The sequence below is a fragment of the Puma concolor genome, chromosome E4 (assembly GCF_028749965.1).
Source record: "Puma concolor isolate L17-30 chromosome E4, mPumCon1.1.hap2, whole genome shotgun sequence".
NCBI lineage: Eukaryota > Metazoa > Chordata > Mammalia > Carnivora > Felidae > Puma > Puma concolor.
The window spans coordinates 3,700,214-3,716,955 of record NC_141683.1 but is presented as its reverse complement, the minus strand read 5'-3'; the positions used below and the strand labels follow the sequence as shown (position 1 = coordinate 3,716,955).

The 16,742-nt window shown below is 47.0% G+C and overlaps 1 protein-coding gene across 2 annotated transcripts in view; it reads left to right on the top strand.

The window, feature by feature from the left end:
- The window catches only part of SPTA1 (spectrin alpha, erythrocytic 1), a 65,011-nt gene that overhangs the window by 20,835 nt on the left and 27,434 nt on the right, over nt 1-16,742 (top strand). For both annotated transcript variants that reach the window (XM_086694278.1, XM_086694277.1), the window contains exons 16-28: nt 119-300; nt 1,001-1,244; nt 2,479-2,601; nt 5,448-5,665; nt 6,450-6,542; nt 8,676-8,813; nt 9,582-9,733; nt 9,851-10,037; nt 11,618-11,719; nt 12,695-12,786; nt 13,567-13,711; nt 14,463-14,644; nt 16,624-16,723. In XM_086694278.1, coding sequence (XP_086550404.1) covers nt 119-300; nt 1,001-1,244; nt 2,479-2,601; nt 5,448-5,665; nt 6,450-6,542; nt 8,676-8,813; nt 9,582-9,733; nt 9,851-10,037; nt 11,618-11,719; nt 12,695-12,786; nt 13,567-13,711; nt 14,463-14,644; nt 16,624-16,723 — 1,958 coding nt within the window. The remainder of the gene's footprint in view (nt 1-118; nt 301-1,000; nt 1,245-2,478; nt 2,602-5,447; nt 5,666-6,449; nt 6,543-8,675; nt 8,814-9,581; nt 9,734-9,850; nt 10,038-11,617; nt 11,720-12,694; nt 12,787-13,566; nt 13,712-14,462; nt 14,645-16,623; nt 16,724-16,742) is intronic.

Below are 16,742 nucleotides of genomic sequence, written 5' to 3'. Positions count from 1 at the left end.
ATATTTTTTTCTCATCAGAACATCAACATACTGTATTCCTCCTTACGTTGATGGAAGGCGTGCCATTGTGTAACGAAAAAGCGATGGCCCCTGTCTCAATCCGAACGCCTTCTTCCAGGGACGCAGTTGCATGACGCTAACCAGGAACTACAGTTCAAGAACAACGCGGAGGACCTAGAACACTGGCTGGACAAGGCAGAAGAGCAGGCTGCCTCCGAGGACTATGGGAAAGGCCTGGCAGACATCCAAAGCCTGCTCCGGAAACACGGCCTCCTGGAGTCCGCTGTGGCCACCCGCCAGGTGGGTCGCCAGCCCTTTGGCCGCGGTAGGCCGGGGCACCCCTACGAGCTCCGAGCACACTCGTGATAAGTAACTCTCGAAAGAAAAAGAGAGCGAGACACCAAAGGTAAAACTGCCCGAGTTTTAGCTGGTCAGCTGCCCCTTCCTCAGATCTTCTCTAACGTGGCCATGGAGCTGGGTGCCCGTGGCCTCTGTCAGAACCCCGTGGCTCGTGGGGCTTTGTGGGCTCTCCTACCTTTGGCATCACACCCTCCCTGCCAGAAACTTGGGCTTCGTATTCCAGCTCGTCACTCACTAGTTAGGTCACCTCCGGTGTGTGTTTTCACCCGATTCTCACCTGTACGACAAGGTTTGGACAACATTGCCTCCTCCTGTTCCGGCACCCCGGGATGCAAAGCTTGGAAATATCTCGAATCCCACTTCTTTTATGTTTTAGTTAAGAACACTGAAGCCCACAGTGGTGACGCGACTTCCACGAGGTCACAGAGAACGTTGCCAGCAGGGCGAGGACTATGATGCAGATACGTTAGGCTCTTAGTTTCGGGGTTATCCCCCTGACATCCCACCAGACTGTGACTTAAGCTCATCCACGGAGTGGTTAGAGTGTAGACACTGTGTGTGATGTTCCGGAGAACCCGCTTCTAGTTGACTCACTTTCTCATCCCCTGGGGTCCTGACACCTATTCCGTCTCTCCCTCAGGATCAGGTGGACAGCCTCACAGACCTGGCAGCATATTTTGAAGAAATAGGCCATCCCAATGCTGGTGACATACAAGCAAGGCGGGAGTCCCTGGTGTCCCGGTTTGAAGCCCTGAAGGAGCCACTGGCCACCCGGAAAAAGAAGCTCATTGACTTTCTGCACCTGCTGCAGCTGTTCAGGGACACAGAGGATGAGGAAGCCTGGATAGAAGAGACAGAGCCTTCGGTGGCTTCCACCTACCTTGGTGAGTCCTTGACCATGAGTGGGCAGAGCCATGGGGGAGGTCCAGGTGTGCAGACCGTTTGAGAGAGCTGGGACGCAATGGTGGGGGTGCTTTCAGGGTTTACTCTCAGCTTTCTCCCCGCACACTCGGGAAAATATTTTCCAGTCTTCCATAGGAGGTTTTTTAAAAAATTCATACTGAAAAGTTTACCTCCTAGAATAAGTCACAAACAGTGTCGTGAATGGAAGACCTCTGGGAAGAGCTGGAGTGCTCAGCTTTTCGCTACTTACTCTAACGTATTGCCAAGGTCATCGGCTGAGCACCCATGGTTAGTGTTTAAGGTACCAAGTGATTTTGTCCGTAGCGTCAGTGCCTCCCTTTTGTAATGATCTGCGCTTCTGAAAGGGTAAAAGAGGGCGGAACAGCAGAGAAAGTACAGACTTCCTGTCTTTAAGGAGCTGTCAGTTCATCAGTGGGAGGCCACAGGTGGAAGGAGAACTCAGTGTCCACGTCTATGAGAAGCCGATGATGACGACAGTCTGGGAAAACTTCTAGAAGAGAAAAGACCTCTTTGAAGAGTCCCTGGGCACAGTTTCTGGAAAGTCATTTAGTGGGAAGTATAAGGAAGGGACGTTGAAGGAAGAGGGAGGAACCCATGGACAGGAGACAGGGGACGGTAAAGTCAACACCTGGAACTCGGGAGCCAAGAAGGTGGAGGAAAATTAACCATGCATACCACTTAGGAGGTGCTTGTGAATGTTAACAGCAAGGGAGGCATTTATATGTCATTTCTAATCTTAACAAAGAAAACTTCAAGACAGATAACACACCATTTTCTTGGTGAAACAACCTAAGTTGGAAGATTTAATAACTTTCTGACACCCGTGGGTATTAGTCAGTACAAGAGCCTACCTTTTAGAAAGTAATCTGATGAAAGACAATTGGTTGCAAGATATTGGAAGTTTTAGCTGAGGAGTTACTTGCCTCTCTACCTATCTTCCCAAGAGAACAGTGATTTATTTATTGTCTTTTGTAAAATGAGGAATTGAATCTTCTTAGCACAAAGAGGCAAGGGGAAAACAACGCTGAGCAGAGTTAATTCAGAAAAATAATATAAATTTCGGGAAATGCACTCAGAGATCACAACCTCAAAAGAAGAACTTGTAGGTCGAAGAGTTACAAACAAGTAGACTTAGCGTCTTCTTATTCTCTACACTAGAACCACACCAGGCCCTGAAATTATTTTTCTTTGTAGGCAAGGACCTGATTGCCTCCAAGAAACTTCTGAACAGACACCAGGTCATCCAGGATGACATCGCCAATCATGAGCCACACGTCCGAACAATAACGGAGAGGGGAAACAAAATGGTAGAGGAAGGTACGATCGGTTCCGGTTGAACTGGCCAATCATCACTATGTTAAACTTAAGGGAAGAAGTTTGTTCCATTTTAGGGTTTCATGGGAATTGAAAGGTACAAATGATCCACCTTCCCCCTCAATGCAGAAATTCCCGTTGGGCATTTCTGACAGGTGCAATGATGACACAATGTTGCTTATATATTCCAATAATAGGAACCCTCCTACCTCACAAACCAGTCATTTCTATTTTCCAATTAAGCCAATAAAGAAAATATTTTATGCCAATAACCGATATATTCTCTAGCAGTTGCAGAATTTAGAATTGAAGTTCTAAAGCCCCATAAAACAGATCACACCCTTTCCCCACTTGGGAGCTTCCAGATCTGTGAAGACTTGCCTTAGGTTCCCAATGTCTTATAGTCTTGATGGCAAATAGCACCATTTATTTAAATCCCTTACTTTATATAGTCTTGATATGTCCCTTCCCTCCTGGCCTCCCATCTTCAGAAACCCCTACTGCTTAAATATGATGCTCAAAACCAAGCATCCAATTCCAAGCAACAGTAGATCACACTGGGATTGTTTCTCCCTTGATTCAAGAATAAATTGGGGCCAGAAAAAGAATAAATTGTTGCCAGCCAGGATCCAGTTATCAAAAGTACAGTTTAAAATTCACATGGCTCTGCAAAAATTCAGACCTCAATGGTGATTCATTTGTGGTTGCTATGTTATTATAGTGATTCACCTTATTTTTTCTTCCCTTGAAATCTCCAATTGTAATTGTGGATTTTGTCTATTTCTTTCAGTTCTATCAGTTTCCGTTTCATGTATTTTGAAGCTATGTTAATTGTGCGCGGATATATTTAGGCTTGTTGTGTCTTCTGGATGAATTTAAATCCTTAACATTATGGTATAGCTCTCCGTATCCCTGGTCATACCCTGAAGCCTACTTAGCACGACTCTAACACAGTCACACCAGCTGTCTTTGATTCATCTTTGCACAATATATATTTCTCTATCTCTGCTCGTACTCTGTTTCTTTATGCTTAAAGCAGATTTCTTGTAGACAGCATGCAGTTAAGCTTTGATTTTATGTTACACAATCTGATAATCTCTCCTTTTTATTGGGATAGTTTAGACCATTTGCAGCTAATGCAATTATCAACATGGTTGCAATTAAATCTAGCATCTTGTTATTTATTTCTCTTTACCAGTTTCCACGGTCTTTGGGTTAATCGTGTATTTTTTTTGTGATTCCATTTTTCTCTCCATATGTGTTTAGTAGCTATAGTTCTGTGGGGTATGTGTCTAGGGGAGTTGTGTGTATGTGTGTTTAGTTTAGAGTAGTGATTCTCCACTTGTGGTTTTGTGGGTTTCATAATAATGCTAACACATTACTTGCCTTTTTCATAGGCTTTCTTTCGTAAATGCACAGTGAGGTTCCCTGCATGATGTGTGATAATGCCCTTTTGTTCTAACAGTGAATAGAATATACATTTGTCTATTCTTTTGTTTTAAAATTTTCCGTTTCCGTATCTGAAAGGGTGACTGTTAAATAATGTTTTAAGTTTATTTATTTATTTTGAGACAGAGAGAGAGAGAGCAGGAGAGGGGCAGAGAGAGAGAGAATCCCATGCAGGCTCTGCATGGTCAGAGCAAAGCCCACGTGGGGCTCAAACTCACGAAACTTGAGATCGTGACCTGAGCCAAAACCAAGAGTCAGACGCTTAACCAGACTGAGCCACCCAGGCGCCCCTTGCCTTCTTTTTGAAACCCATTTTCAGGAGACATAAAATTCTTGAGAGACAGCCTCTGTCTTTCCGTACGTTAAAGACACTGCTGAATTGTCTTCTGACTTTGCGGGGTTTCTGATGTAAAGTCCGCTCTCGCCACAATCTCTGCTCCCCCGTGTGGAATGTGTCCCTTTTCTCTCTTACCCTTTTATGCTTTTCATCGCTGATTTTCAGAAATTTGATTACAGTATAACCTGGTGTGCTGTTCTTCGTTTGTTGGGTATGGCAATCACTGAGACTCTCGGAACCCCCAAGGAAGACTGCATCCTGGAGCTGGTTTAGAGACGGGGCCACTACTGGGGTGCAAGTCTGCCAGAACTCAGCTCATGTGTTGTAAGCCCAGTGCACTTTGCTGGGCGCTGACTTTATCTGCAGCCCTGTGTGGGCCCCAGGGATGTGGGGCCTCCTGCTGTGCAGCCACCTTGTCCTCACCTGGAGGGGTCTCCTTAGACACATGTGCAAGGGGGCACCAGTCTAACCCGCGAGGGGACCTTGGCACACACCTCCGAAGCCCCATCTCTGTGTGGCACCCTTCTTCGGCCCTCTGCTCCATGGGCTCCGGCTGTCCCTCCTGCCCCAGCTCTGGTCCGCCTGCTCGGCCCGGTGTGACAGCCAGCTTCACCCTCCAGCACAGCCTAGAGACTGCCCCGTGCTTGGGGGGGCACATGTCATTTCTGCCCCTTCTCTCATGAGTCACGATCCTCTGCCTGTTGCCTGAACATCATCGGATCTTGCGATCTGCCCAGTTTTCTAGTTGTTCCTATGTACTAAGCACCTTCCAGGCATAAGCAACGATCGGTTGGATTTTCTGTTTACTCTAGACGGTATATGTTTTTGGAACTCTGAGCAGGACCCACACCTGGGTATTCTGTTTCAGGTCTGTGTGTTACAGACCACACCACCCCCCTCACCGCCACGCACATCCACCCATCCTCTATCATCGCCACACGGACTGCCCACGGTAGCGTCCTCCTACCTCCCTCTCTGTCTCTCCCAGGTCACCAAAAGGAGTGAGGTATGGTGATGTTAAGGAGGGGAGTACTCACCCTTCTTTTAACTAACTACTCCACAGGGCACTTTGCTGCAGAAGACGTGGCCTCCAGGGTCAAGGCTTTGAATGACAACATGGAGTCTCTCCAGGCTCGAGCAGCTAGACGGCAGAACGATCTTGAGGCCAATGTCCAGTTCCAGCAGTACCTGGCTGACCTGCATGAAGCCGAAGCGTGGATCCAAGAGAAGGCACCTATTGTAGACAATACTAACTATGGGGCCGATGAAGAAGCAGCTGGGGTAAGAGGTGCATGGGGGTGGACATCATCTAGTACGTACCAAATGGCACGAGACTGTGGGACAGCCGCACGCTCTGTTAGATTCTTTGGGGCTTCCAGAGTAAACACATTTGGCCTTCACCAGCTGGGATAACCTTGGAGTGGACACAGGTCCTAAGAGGTACACTACATTTTCCCGATCCCACAGAGATCTGTAGATTCCTTAAAGATTATCTAAACCCAAAAAGGCATGACCAGAGAGCCATCCCTGTCTTGGTCCCATCCTAACCTTCTAAGGCTAGCCTTGGAATTTCGCAAACCAACCATGGTTCTAACATATATGTGCTGCAATTACTTTATTGAAATAAAACCGGGCAGACATGTACCCTAAGGGTCATAATTATCTTCTAGGTCTTGCTCATTGCCTTATGGTAAGCCAGTATCATATTTAGCAAGGCTTCAGCGCTGGGGATAATTGCAGTGGGCATCTAAAGCATGCTAATGTTGAATCCTACACAGTAACGTCACTAGCTGTGATGTGTGTTGATAAAACACTTGTGCTATTTTGAGTTCGTTTTGATTAAGCAAAAAATCGAAATTGTTGACCTTCTAACTCCTGTTTTCCTACTCCTTGTCAATTTAGAGTTAGCAAAAGACCTCTTTATTATAGATGGAAAGTGTCTCTTACCAAGAATGAGGACAACCGATATAACCCGAGACTATAGCCCCACCACCCCCAGGAATGCATAGCGTTCTTCGTGTTCTTCCTGTATTCCATTCTAACGATCCCTCCTCAACAAATCCAGGCTCTTCTAAAGAAGCACGAGGCCTTCCTCGTGGACCTGAGTGCCTTTGGGAACAGTATGCAAGCCCTGAGGGACCAGGCGGAGGCCTGCCAGGTGAGAATTCTGGCTTTGAGATGCCAGAAGCCACAATCCCCACCAGAGGACACAGGACTCGCTTTATGACTGGCTTTTACTTCCAATAACTGGGAAACAATTGCAAAGAAAATGCTAAATTCTAGGGTCCTTATCAGCAGAAATTGTAGCCTCTTCATAGCGTTTGCAGAGATTTAATCCGGAAGGGGTTCTCCTCATAAGAGCGATCACGTTCTCATTGATGCACTCTTGTTTTCTGTTTTCCTTCCTTTTATATTCCCACTCCTATCCTTTATTTATATCTCATTCTTACAGACCTTCCTGATTCCTTGTCTTCCTTCTTCGTTGTCTTTATACATTTATTAGATGTCTACCCGATGCGAACCGGAATAAAAAATAATCCCGACAGCAGGACAGTTCCAGTCTATTAGGAGACCAGAGATTTCAGCAAATAAGTGCATATGATAGATACATGAACAGGAGAAAGGGTCTCAAAGAAAAGAGTGTTCCCCTCTCCTGAAATAAGAGTGCTGGAGGCTAGGAAGATCCTCACAGCTGAGGCGAACCGCTTTATCTGAGTTATTTTTTTAAGGTGGTTCACTGTGCCCACGAGGACAGGAAGGGCTTCTCTAGGCAAGAAGCACCGGGGCACAGAATGGCCAGGTGCACTTGGGATATGGCGCATGTGAATGGTGGAGAATGTGAGGCTGGCCCGGAGCCAGAGCCAGCAGTGGAGGCTTCTTCCGAAGAGGATGGGGGCGCCTCCTTGGGGTAGTGGAAGGAACAACAGAAACACCAGGAACAGCCTTTCTAAGGAGAGGCTGTGGACTCACATGCTAGGAGTAGACAACAGACAGGCGGTGTATGCCCAGTAACCATGTGTGCACAGAGCCTGCGTGCCCGCCGTCCTCGGCTGGCGCGGTGGAGCCTAAACGAGCAGACGGGTGTGCGTCTGTGTGTGTGGAGGACACGCGGTACTCGAGGGATAGAAAACCCGAGGGGCCTGTGAGGGGAGGTATACACCCTCCGCTCTGATCTGAAGAAGGGGTGAGTCATTGCTTACAAATGGGGGATCGTAATTTGTTCCTTCTCTCAGAGGTGTGATATTGGCAGAAAGTATATTGGTGGAAAATCAAATACCTTGGAGAGCAGGTTGCTTGCTCAAGAGAGATACAAGGTCTTTGATCTCAGTTTATGGTCTCAATTTATGAAATTTTGTGGCCTTTCCTGTGCTGTAAGTCACCCATCTCTAAAAACAAAGGCCAGGGGACACCTGCGTGGCTCAGTCAGTTGAGTGTCCGACTTCGGCTCAGGTCATGATCTTGCGGTCCGTGGGTTTGAGCCCCGCTCAGAGCTGTGCTGACAGCTCAGAGCCTGGAGCCTATTTCGGATTCTGTGTCTCCCTCTCTCTCTTTGCCCCTCCCCTGCTCGTGCTCTGTCTCTCTTGCTCTCAAAAATAAATAAAACATAAAAACAAAGGCCCACATTTCCTTGACATGATAATTTAAGGGTTAAGAAGTTGGAAGGATTGGGGCACCTGGATGGCTCAGTCGGTTAAGCATCCGACTTCGGCTCAGGTCATGATCTCACGGTCCGTGAGATTGAGCCCCACATCAGGCTCTGTGCTGACAGCTCGGAGCCTGCAACCTGCTTCGGATTCTGTGTCTCCCTCTCTCTCTGCCCCTCCCCCACTCATGCTCTGTCTCTCTCTCTCTCTCTCTCTCTCTCAAAAATAAATAAATGTTAAAAAAGTTTTTTTTAAAAAGAGGTTGGAAGGATTGTCAGTGGAGGCCCAGGAAATGGAGAAGGTGATGAGAGATAGTGGGTCTTTCATTTTCTCAAACAATCTTCTGAAATGTTGGTGCATTTAATCCCTTATTACCTGCTTTACGAACTGGTGCTTAGAGCATTTGCCATGTTTCTGACAAACTACAAACTCACTTGCTCACTCTGTGTTCATATTCCCCAGCCTGCCTGTCCCCTCTTGTATCAGGGTGGAGAATATCTCTGGGAGCGACATGTTGCAGTCTGTCTCTTACGGCAACCATGCGGGAGGTTCCAGCCCGAGGCTCTCCCCTCCATTCAGCCCAGGGCAGCCCACCACCCTTGGGTCCGACAGGTGCCTGACATGATCTGCTTCCTGCTTTTGTCCAGCAACAACAGGCTGCACCAGTGGAGGGAGCTGCCCGAGAACAGAGGGTGGTGGCTTTGTATGACTTCGAGGCCCGTAGCAATCGAGAAGTCACCATGAAGAAAGATGACGTCTTAACTCTGCTCAGTTCCATCAACAAGGTGAGTCTCCCTTCCGACCTTCTTCCTGTCAGCAAGATGGCCCTTCCATGGTCAACTCGCCCAACCTTGCCAGATACCCATGTTTTGGCCTCCAACACCTTTCTACTGCGGTCTCTCTTAAATCGCCGTAATCTATTAAATCGTAACTTTCTTCCAGATATCGTGTAAGATCCTGTAGCTATCTTTTGGGGTTACAACGCCAATTACAGTGAACCAAATGAAGACCCAAAAAGCTTCAGTAATTAGCCCAAAGACATATAAACTATGAATGGCAGTTCTGCGATACTAAACTGTCCCTTTCTTCTCGTCTCCTTGCTTGTCTCCCTTCCATGCCAATGGCCCTAGTGATGGGACGCCAATGGCCGGGGCTAGGGGGACCCTGAAAAAAGAGAAGTCTTTTGTCCACTCGGTTTTCTTCAATGTGGCAGAGACGGGTCTGTGAGAAAAGTAACCAAATATTGGCTCTTTTCAAAAGAGCTCAAACAACTTTTTTGAAAAAGGAGGTTTTTGAAAACCTCCACCGTAGTTAAAGGTCTAATGTCACACGTCAAGATCCTTGATTTCGGAGGCTGACTTGAACAATCCCTGCAAGTCCTTATTTACCTCCTCCAACATCTGTGAAAATCACACGCCAGTCGTAAGCAGTGGTTTGCTTCTCTTGCCCTCAGCCTGTGCCTGTGCCTACAGGCTTCGTTTTGAGAGTGGAAGCCTCTCCTACCTGTGTTTTTCCGAGACCTAAGGAAGGAGTGGGGATCTCTCTCTCCGCAGGACTGGTGGAAGGTGGAAGCTGGTGACCACCAAGGCTTTGTGCCCGCTGTCTACGTCAAGAAACTGGCTCACGATGAGTTTCCCACGCTCCAGCAGCGGCGACGAGAAGAACCAGGCAGCATCACTGAGCGCCAGGAACAGATTGAGAAGCAGTAAGTTCTGGAGGCTGCCAACCCAGACAGTACTTGGCTAATCATTTCTTATTGGCAAAGACGCGTCTCATGTTTCGTGTTTCACGACGCCTTCCCCTTCTCCCTGGTTCCGCGCAGGTACCGCTCACTCCTCGATAGGGCCGAGGAACGCAGATGTCGCCTGCTGCAACGCTACAACGAGTTCTTGCTGGCCTATGAGGCGGGCGACATGCTGGAGTGGATCCAAGAGAAAAAGGCAGAGAACACCGGGGTGGAACTGGATGATGTCTGGGAGCTGCAGAAGAAGTTTGACGAGTTCCAAACGGTGAGAACGAGCGACTTTCTCCTCTAGACGGCTTTCTGGAAGTGACTATTGTTTCCATTTATTCCACGCCTGCCCCTAAGTGGTTGTTCAACTTCGCATTTGCTAAATATCCGTCCCAGAGCTGCTGAGGGTCCCACATTTCAAATCCCTGTCTGGGTACTGGAGCTAGAAGGAAAACACAGAGGAGACTAGTCCCTGACTCAGCAGCCTGTGGTCCTTGCTGCTCCTAGACCCTTCTGGGACTGCTGGTCTCCCTGAGTTCTTCAGTGCTTGCCCCACACTGCGCTGTGTTCTGGGAGCTCAGGTTGAGGGGGGAAGCTGGGGTAGGAAGGTGGGAAAACAACCTGACTTTACACTTACGCAGTTTCTTTTTTTTTAAGTTTTTATTTATTTATTTTGAGAGAGAGAGAGACAGATGGAGAGACAATCCCAAACAGTCTCCAGAGCTCTCATCCCGGAGCCTGACATGGGGCTCAGTCCCACAAACCATGAGATCACGACCTGAGCCAAAATCAAGAGTTGGACATTTAACTGACTGAGCCACCCAGGTGCCCCTACAGCTAGACAGTTTCTAAGGTTCTGCCTGCCTAAAACCCTCTGTCCTCTGTTCTCACAGATTTATTCTATACGTTATCTAGTGGCGAATATAAACCTCTCCTTTCCTTTCTTTTTCTTATGATGCCTTCTACATAGAATTCAAGGTGACATATAGATAGATGATAGATAGATAGAGGATAGATAGATGACAGATAGGTAGAAATCTGGGTAAATAGATGGATAGATACACAGGCATATGGATGGATAGATAGATGATAGATATAGATATCAATAGATAGATAGATAGATAGATAGATAGATAGATAGATAGATAGATGATAGATAGGTAGACATGGGTAGATAGATGATAGATAAATAGAGAGATGGTAGATAGATAGATAGATAGATAGATAGATAGATAATAGGAATTATATGGATTGTATATACATACACAGAATACATAAGGAAAGAGAAAAGAGGACAGTGAAAGGAAGGGAGGCAAGGACAAAATTATAAAAGAACACCAAGAATGACACTCCCACGAGGAAGCTCGTGGCCTCCCACGAGGAGGCCTTTGTACAATGTAATGGACAATATCGTCCCCATAGGCATGGTGCTAAGCTCCTCAGAGCGGTTTCTTACAACATGACCTAAAGCAAGCAGGTCACAGCTTAGTCTGTGAGATTCTATAGAAAGCAAAGGAATTTGTACTGGTTGGAAACCACAGTAGGCGGCTCAGGGAGAGACTCCTTTAATGGCGTCACTTAATCCAGGAGAGAATTTTAAGGAATCTAGGAAATTAGATGTGCTCCACACTCCAGAAAAATAGAAGCTCTCTTGCCAAGTTCTTGATAGCCACAGAGGGTCAGGGAGTTTAAAGGTAACTCTTCTTAGAGGCAGATCGGAGGGCATCTTCTTGTGCTTCGCAGGCGAGGTTAGCAGTATGTTTAATGTCTAGTCAAGTTGGGGCAGAGGTGAGTCGGAAGGTATGAAGATTCCTGAGAAGGGGATTTATACCACTTTGGACAAATGTTCCCACCCAGGATCTGAAGGCCAATGAGCCTCGGCTGAGGGATATCAACAAGGTGGCAGATGATCTTCTGTTTGAAAAGCTTCTAACGCCAGAAGGAGCTCAGCTACGTCAGGTAAGTGAAGCTCCTTCCATTTCTCCTCACCGCCAGGCTGAGGTCTGGGGGTCTACATCTCACTTAAATACATTCAGCGTCCTATTCCACAGATCAGCTAGAACGGGCAGAAGGTCTAAAGCTGGCTTCAGATAAGGTCAGAGACAATAGTTCAAACAGTCTAACCATGTATATATTTAAACTGATCTGAAATCTATAGATCGCAGCACATGCCTCCATCTTTTCTTACAAACACGGAAAATTCATGCCCAAACCCATGAATACAAAGAAAATGCAGTTAAGAAGCTCTGACAGTGGAAAAGGGTTAGTCAGGAAAGCTTAGTGGAAGGGACAAGCGCTGATGAGATCTGATGAAGGAAGGAGAAAACTATAGGTCAGTAGAGATGGGAGGTGGGGGCCTTCTAGACCTGATTTAGATCGGGACCTAAAATCATAAAGATTTTATAAAAGATCTGATGAACATGAGTGGGAGGTCCGCTCAAGCTCTCTGGGTTGTCATAAACCAGGGAAGATGTGTCCTCTGCCTCTTTTATGGCGGTCGACATGGAGTGAGAGGGAGAAGGCGTGTGCATAGGAATAACTTGTTTTCTCTTTATAAAGAAGTACAGCTCTAAGTGGTTGTTTAGCTTAGTCAATCTAGGATGCAGAAATATGGCAAAAACTTCTAACTACCAAGGTGACGTATTCCATTCACCTTTTGGAGACTGTAATTAGTCTCTGCAGCAGCAAACATCGGTTGCTGGCCTAGGGTTGATGGTTCCACCCTGGAACGTCATTTGGGGAAGGAAAATGATCCCTTGCTTAACAGCATGAATGAGGGCCAAGCTCAAACTATCCAGGAAAGAAAGAAACCTGTGCAGTTTCGGAAGAGATCACGTGGAAACAGCCATGATGCAAGCCTCGTCTGGTCTTTGGACAGCGCTGAGCGACCTGCGTTAGCTTTCCAGCGGACTCCTGTGTGTCTGCTTCTTTCAGGAGTTGAATAATCGCTGGGACTCCTTGCAGAGGCTTGCAGAAGAGCAGCGACAGCTGCTGGGCAGCGCCCATGCCGTCCAGATGTTTCACAGGTGAGGAGGTACCCCAGAAAAGCCCCCAAGGCTGACGGCTGCAGGGGACGCACAGCGGTCAGCACAGCACCCCTGAGACAGAGATAAGAGGGAGTTGGGTGTCTCAGTACTGGATTCCTTTCTTGGCACGCGGGGTCCTCCCAGACAAGGAACTCTAATTTTCTAGTTCGTGGATCCTGGTGCATAATTTGCAGGTTGCATGATAGTTAATGCAACGGGGAGTAGACACAAGAGGTTTAAGTCATTATATTTCTGAACTAGCAGTAGGCACCAGGTTCTCACATTGGCTCTTGACTATCGATTCGACCATTTTTTACATCTGATTCCAAATCTTTGTCCACACATCCATAGGCAAGTAAGCAAACAAACAAACAAAATGGTGACTGAATGCCTTGACCATGTGTACGTGTATTTTTGAGCATGCAGAGGAGAGAAAGGAAAAATGCAGACGGGTCCGGCTGCTTAGAAGGACTGAAGGAGGAAAGCCAGGAAGCAGTCAAGTGTGCACTCTGCAGCCAGGCCAGCTGGTGCAGACAGGCTCCACCAGGTGGCGGTGGAATAACCTTGAGAAAATGGCCCCCGTGGGGTTCAGTTTTGCCTATAGAGAATGAGAATGGTAATTGTCCCTATGCCTCAGGTATTGGTGGGACAATTCAATGAGCCTACATTCTAGCACATCAGAAAGGGTGACGGGGATGATGGTAGAAATGACTTCCTTGGAGCCAGCTGGTCTGCCTGTGGAATCCACTGTCACTCTAGTCTTTTCCTCTCGTGAACCAGAGAAGCGGATGACACGAAGGAGCAGATTGAGAAGAAGCTCCAGGCCCTCAGGGCTGCTGATCCCGGCTCAGACCTGTTCAGCGTTCAGGCCCTTCAGCGGCAGCATGAGGTCTTTGAGAGAGACCTTATGCCTCTGGAAGAGAAGGTGAGGTGTGCGCTCCCAAGCTGTCCCAACGTCCCCCCCCCCCATTTACACCTGTCCGTGCCCTCATTATTGCTTTCATTCCCCAGTCCCACACTCTTCTACTTCTCCTTATCTTACTCCATCCTTGCTTTTAGATCTGTCCCTACAGCAGGTGCACCAAAAGGACATGCCCAGGACCATGAACACAGAGGGAAAAGCATATTGCAATGACCTCTGGCCAACTACCTCTGTAGTGGGTTCCAGGTGCCTAGACCATACAGAAGGCCCAGCCAGAGGGGGAACTGGCCACACCCAGGATGGCCTGGGCTAATCATATTCCCATTCCCTTTGTGAGGAACTGACAACACATAATCCCCCTCCACTCTAAAAAAAGCCCTGGAACTTGCCAGATGCACACTGGAATAACACAGGGCATCATGTGGTTTGGTATTATCGTGCAGAGCAAAAAGAGCACAGAAAATGTCCGTATTAAAAAGACCTTCACATTAAAAGTCAGGACCCTTGGGGGCTCCTAACTGATGTTGCCACTGACCAGCAGAGTCACTTAACTGACACCTTCTTATCTTAAAAAGAAGGGTGATAATGTCAACTTTGACTGCTTCTGGGAGTTATTGTGTGTACCCAAAGGGTTGGCATTATTTTATGAAGTAGTAAGATGTTCTTGTACCTCACTGACGTCTATTTGAGGAGTGGACATGGCCAGGGCTCAGAAGTGTTATTTTGCTGAGATTCAGTCCTTGCACCTCCTCAGGTGACCATGTTGAGGGAGACGGCAGAGCGGCTCAGTGAGTCCCACCCAGATGCCGCTGGTGATCTGCAGAACCAGGGAATGGAGCTGAAGGAGACATGGGATGACCTTCTAGGGTGCACGGAGGACCGTAAGCATGACTTAAATGAGGCCCGGCAATTCTACACGTTCCTCAACAGAGCCAGGTAAAGCTCCAGAGGCAGATTATGCCAAGTGGGGTGGGTGGTTTCCGTGTTTGGTCTCTACATAGACCTTCCAGGAGCAGTCTGAGTATAGGTGTTCTTCACGGCTGGTTTGGAGGGTATGTCCACATCCAGATCACACCTCTGGCAAGACAAAAAGCTCCAGCTCGGTAGTTCAAGCCATAGGATACCAAAGTTGGAAGGAATGTGACGCCATCTAGGTAAATCAAGTAAGCCTAGAGCATGGACGGTATACAGGGAGCTATGTCAGCAGCTGTAGAATATGGATGTTTTCTTTCTACTAGAAAGGACAGAGGAGCACAGATAACCATGGTAGAACACAACACAGCCCAAACACGCATCCTAACGAATGCGTGGAACTAGCAAACAAAGGCACAAGGATAGGAAAGGTGTACCATGTTCATGAAGCAGGGGCAGCTGGTGCAGCGGATCACATGTCAGAGGGGTCAAGACAAGTATCAAGACATAAGCTTAGACGTGTTGAGATAGAATCTTAGAGAATTTCCATCGCCTTGCTAGAGAGTCTAGACGTTAGCATAATTGAGCAAATATACACTCTATCTGTGAAACAGTTTCCACATTCTGCCCCATCTCATCAGTCTCCTGGGAGGAGTGTTGGGAATTGAGGATCCAGAAAGTAGTAGCTCACAATGTAATACTTTTGGAAAAAAAAAAAAAGGAGGCAAGTTTTGGCAAATAGTTGCAGTTGCACTTGGCAATCCCCTCTCCAATTCAGGTTCTCTGGAAAGCTATCATTTTTCATACAATATAAATAAATAGCATCCACAGATGCCCCCCACAATCATATATGTACTCATAGCTCTGTGTATATACAGATTCTGCTCTGACTTCAGATTCCAAGTCAAATGCTGCCTCCTTCTCTTTACGAAATCTTACTCTTCAATAAGCAGAAATAATATCCCCCCTGTCCAAACAACTCTGACCTGATTCTACTTCTTTATGACCCTTTTGCTTTTCAGGCTGTTTTTAAAAAGATAGGTATTAGCCTCTGTGTTTTGTTTGTTTGTTTGTTTGTTTGTTTGTTTGTTTTCTTTCAGTCTACAGTGTGAGCTCCTTGGAGACACAAATATGTCTCTTCTGCAATGTTTGGTACTTAATAAGCACCCAGTGAACCCTAGTTGTTTGACTAAGTGAATACATGAGTTTACAAGAGAAAAGACCCTTCTGCCTCAGAGTGGATGTGTGCTGTTTCTCCCACAAGAGGAAGGACGCTCTCTATGTGATGCTTAATTTGGGCATCACGCAGGGTTGCTAGTCAGGACGTTATTACTTGACATTACTCTCTGGGGTGATGGACTTTAGCTCTCCTTGTGATACCTTTTGACTGCTATTGGAGTAAGAAATGGGCCCTGGTCTCATCGACAGCATGGAGTGTGTGTGTGTGTGTGTGTGTGTGTGTGTGTGTGCGCGCGCGCGTGCATGCTGGCAGAGCACGTACTAGATTCTTTTAGGAATAAAGTAAAAGCGAAGACATGCCTTCCTCGAGATTCCATAAAAGATCGATCTTTAAACTGAAGAATCCACTTTTTAGGGACAAGAATCATTACGAGTAATGGAATATGTGTCGGTCCAGGATTCGAGTGTCTGGGTTCCAGTCCAGATGTCTGTTTCGACTCATACTGCATAAGAACATCACTTACATTCTCTAGGCTGACCTCCTCATCTCCAAACTGAGAACAAAACAGTTCCCAGAATTCCGTACAGGATTATTGCAAGACCTGAAAGAGATAATACATGCAAAGACGTTTTCAAACATGGGGGATTGCCATTATTAAGTCAAACAGTGAAAGGGCTGTTTGCAGAGGGCCTACGAAGCAGAGAAAGACAGATGGGAAGTGTTACTCTAGAAATGTTTTCTAGAGAGGAAAAAGCCAAGGACAGATAGCCCTGTAACAAGCTGCGTGGTCGTCCTGTCAATCCCAATATGTCTGTTTCTCTAGGGACCTAGAGAACTGGATGAGTGGCATTGGTGGCATGGTATCATCAGAGGAGCTGGCTGAGGATTTAACTGGCACAGAGATCCTGCTGGAGCGGCACTCGGTAGGGCCTACAAAAGCCA